At 34.0% G+C, this 2,927-nt stretch overlaps 1 protein-coding gene and 1 long non-coding RNA gene across 5 annotated transcripts in view; both read left to right on the forward strand.

Moving 5' to 3' along the window:
• The first annotated feature begins 59 nt into the window (after positions 1 to 59).
• LOC111482888 lies at positions 60 to 1,371 on the forward strand. Its single transcript, XM_023128911.1, has 2 exons — positions 60 to 632; positions 1,127 to 1,371. The coding sequence occupies exons 1-2, from the start codon at positions 90 to 92 to the stop codon at positions 1,298 to 1,300; spliced, it is 717 nt and encodes a 238-aa protein (XP_022984679.1). The 5' UTR covers positions 60 to 89; the 3' UTR covers positions 1,301 to 1,371.
• A 239-nt stretch (positions 1,372 to 1,610) lies between these two features.
• The window catches only part of LOC111482992, a 15,994-nt gene continuing 14,677 nt past the window's right edge, over positions 1,611 to 2,927 (forward strand). For 2 of the 4 annotated variants that reach the window (XR_002718297.1, XR_002718298.1), the window contains exons 1-2: positions 1,611 to 1,864; positions 2,493 to 2,765. This is a non-coding gene — a long non-coding RNA (uncharacterized LOC111482992). The remainder of the gene's footprint in view (positions 1,865 to 2,492; positions 2,766 to 2,927) is intronic. The other 2 variants (XR_002718299.1, XR_002718296.1) reach the window with 2 other exon arrangements.

The following is a 2,927-nucleotide window of genomic DNA, read 5'->3' on the forward strand; positions in this document are numbered from 1 at the left end:
AAAAAAAAAAAAAAAAAAAAAAAAAAAAAAAAAAAAAAAAAAAAAAAAAAAATTATAGAGATATCTATTTGCACCGACTCCATGTCGACATGTCAATCACACCCTTCAAACTCCCGCCATCAATGGAGCTCACAGTCCCAATTCCTCGAATCCCCCAAAATTTCTCCCCAATTCACAGAGCCCTAACTAAATTCCACGTCTCTTCCTCGTCCTCATCCAAAAGCCCTAATTTCCAGTTACCACTTCCATCAAAATTGCCCAAACCTCCGAAAGCCCTAATCGCTCCAAGAGGCGAAGAATTTCCGACGATGGCGGAGATCCTGGCGGCCGGCGAGGCCCAGAATATAAGCCTCCGGCTGCAAACGTTGGGGCCGTTTTTCCGAATAACGGCGAAAAGTTTGGAATCGCAGCGAGAGATTGGGAAGGCCGAGGGGTTGATAAGAGTGTGGTTGCGAGGGAGGATTCTTCATCTGGATTCAATTCGATTGAAGCGAGAGAGCTTGGGGATGGAGAAATCGATATTTGGACTCGGATTGTTCATCGGCGCTGTTGCGATTCGGTATGGGTATGATTGTGGGTGCAAGACGGCGGAGTTATTGGCCATCAATGACTCCGATCTTTACCATTCTAAGGTTCTTTTCTTCTCTCTCATTTTTTCAGGATAGAATTTGTTAGTATCATTTAAAACATAATTAAATTTGACATTACAGTTTGTTATATAAAATTGATATTTTTATTATCGTATTTTTTATTTTTAATGAAAAAGGTATTTTTTTAGAACAATTTTAAGAATTTTTTTATTAAAAATAAAATACTATCTTTTAAAATATTTAATTAAAAATTTTAACTCAATTTTAATTTGTATTTTGAAAAATCACCGTGGAAACATGAAAACATTTGTTTAAAAAGTTGTTAGAGAAAAAATAATAAAAAATAATAATTATGAAATAAAATAAATACATATGAAAAAATATATATTTTAAAATTAACCATGAATTTGGAGGGATGAACTAACTTAATTTGAATTCAAAAGATTTTTTGGATTATTAAATCTTTTAATCACCATATTTTTTATATTTTAAATAAAAAAAGTACCAAAATTTAATATTGGCACATGTGTTGGCAGCTGGTTAGATTCTACACAAGGATCGGGTTCGAGAGTGTGTATGAAGTGAGTGGTTCAAACGTAGGAGACATTGGAGACATGTTGGTGTGGGGAGGGGTCGGGACTAGAATGGATGCTCCCATTGAAACCCTTCTATTTAAATGGTGTTCAAGGTTCAAATCCCGATCGTCCTAACCTATAAAACTCTCACTTATATTGTACTATTGAGCTTACACTAAAAAAAGATTGTTTATAAGTTAGTTCAATATACCTTTTCTTTGAAAATCTAAATAATGCTAGCTAGTTAAAATGATTTTTTTACCGCATTTTCATTTGAAAAGATAATGTTAAAATATTTATATTGTGTTGAAGACATTTTTAAAAATAAATTTTGAATTATTATTAAAATTTTATTAATCTAACATTTCTATTGAAAAAAAAGGATTGCATTAAATAATAATTATATAATTTGAATATAAATTAAATAACGAAGAGTCAAATTTCCATATAATTATTAATTACATCCTTGATTAATAAATAATAAGTTTCGGTTTTATTTAATTTCTGTTCGGGTAGTTTGACACGTCACTTCACCTTCCCGCGAGACGAAGCCCTAACTTCCCACGCTCTGTTTTAGCGTTTTTCACGTTCTTTCATTTTTTGACATTGAGAAGAAAACGGCGCGAAGCAAATGTCGCGTCGTGAAATTCGGGAATCCGACTCCAATCGCCATCGTTCCAGATTCGATGGAGAACCCAGGTACCTTACCTCTCTTTGTCTGATTGTATTTCCATTTCTTTAAGTTCATTGACTTTTGTTCGGTTTCAATGGATTATCTTTGTGTTAGCTTCCATTAAGCTTCCGGAATTTCCATAATTTTGCCCCAGTATGCTAGAGAGTCGGCGTGCGTGAAATTTGTTGATGATGTTTGCTTTGATGTTGTCGTATTTCAAGCTTCAAGTTACGTAGAACATGTATTTTGATTGTTACCAAAGAAATGACTCAACAATTGCTTTTGCAATGCGCAGTCTAGTAGTGCTTATGTCTATTAGTTCTAGTTTCAAATTACTTCATGGTTATTGATGGCTACTCAGTACCACCCCATTGTTATCAGCCCTGCATTATGCCTATTCAGTTTCCTCTAATTCCAAAACGCTCTAAACAAATATTAATTTTCAATTTTTTGCTTAGTCAAAAGTGAGGGCTATGAAGAGAAATGCATTACCATATTTGGATATTGCAGCAATAAGATGGCTTCATTCTTTTCCTTCCAATTGAATCAAAACAATACTTAAGATAGAATAAGTGATTAATGTGTTTCAAGTATTATGTTATACTTAATCATGGAACTCTAGTATGACATGAATATGTGGCTTATTGTTACTAGTCCCAAGAGGTCAAGGAGGGACAGGGAAACATTAGAGAGAAGTTATCTAGAAACTCTAGTTCTCATGTTGAAGATAATAAAGATCGGGATCAGAAACATGGGCTTCAACATGAGGGGCAAGATATGATACCCCATGAGTGTTCATCAGCACTTGATTCTAAGCCAGAATATGGGGTTAGCAAAGGAGTAAACAGGAACAGTGATAGGAGGGATGGAGGGACTAAACATTCAATGAATCCCACTGAAGTACCACGATCAAGATCTTATTTTCAGGTTTGTGCTAAATTAAAGATTGTTTTTCAATTAATTTTGATAATTTCTTCCTTAGTTTTTGAAAAATTAACATTAGTCTAGTTTGTTTGTCCTAAATTTCATGGTTTTATTGGCAGCATCTTAATGCTCAGTTGGTATTGGTTTTTTACTTCACCCCCCCCC

The sequence above is a fragment of the Cucurbita maxima genome, unplaced genomic scaffold (assembly GCF_002738345.1).
Source record: "Cucurbita maxima cultivar Rimu unplaced genomic scaffold, Cmax_1.0 Cma_Scf00008, whole genome shotgun sequence".
Taxonomy (NCBI): Eukaryota; Viridiplantae; Streptophyta; class Magnoliopsida; order Cucurbitales; family Cucurbitaceae; genus Cucurbita; species Cucurbita maxima.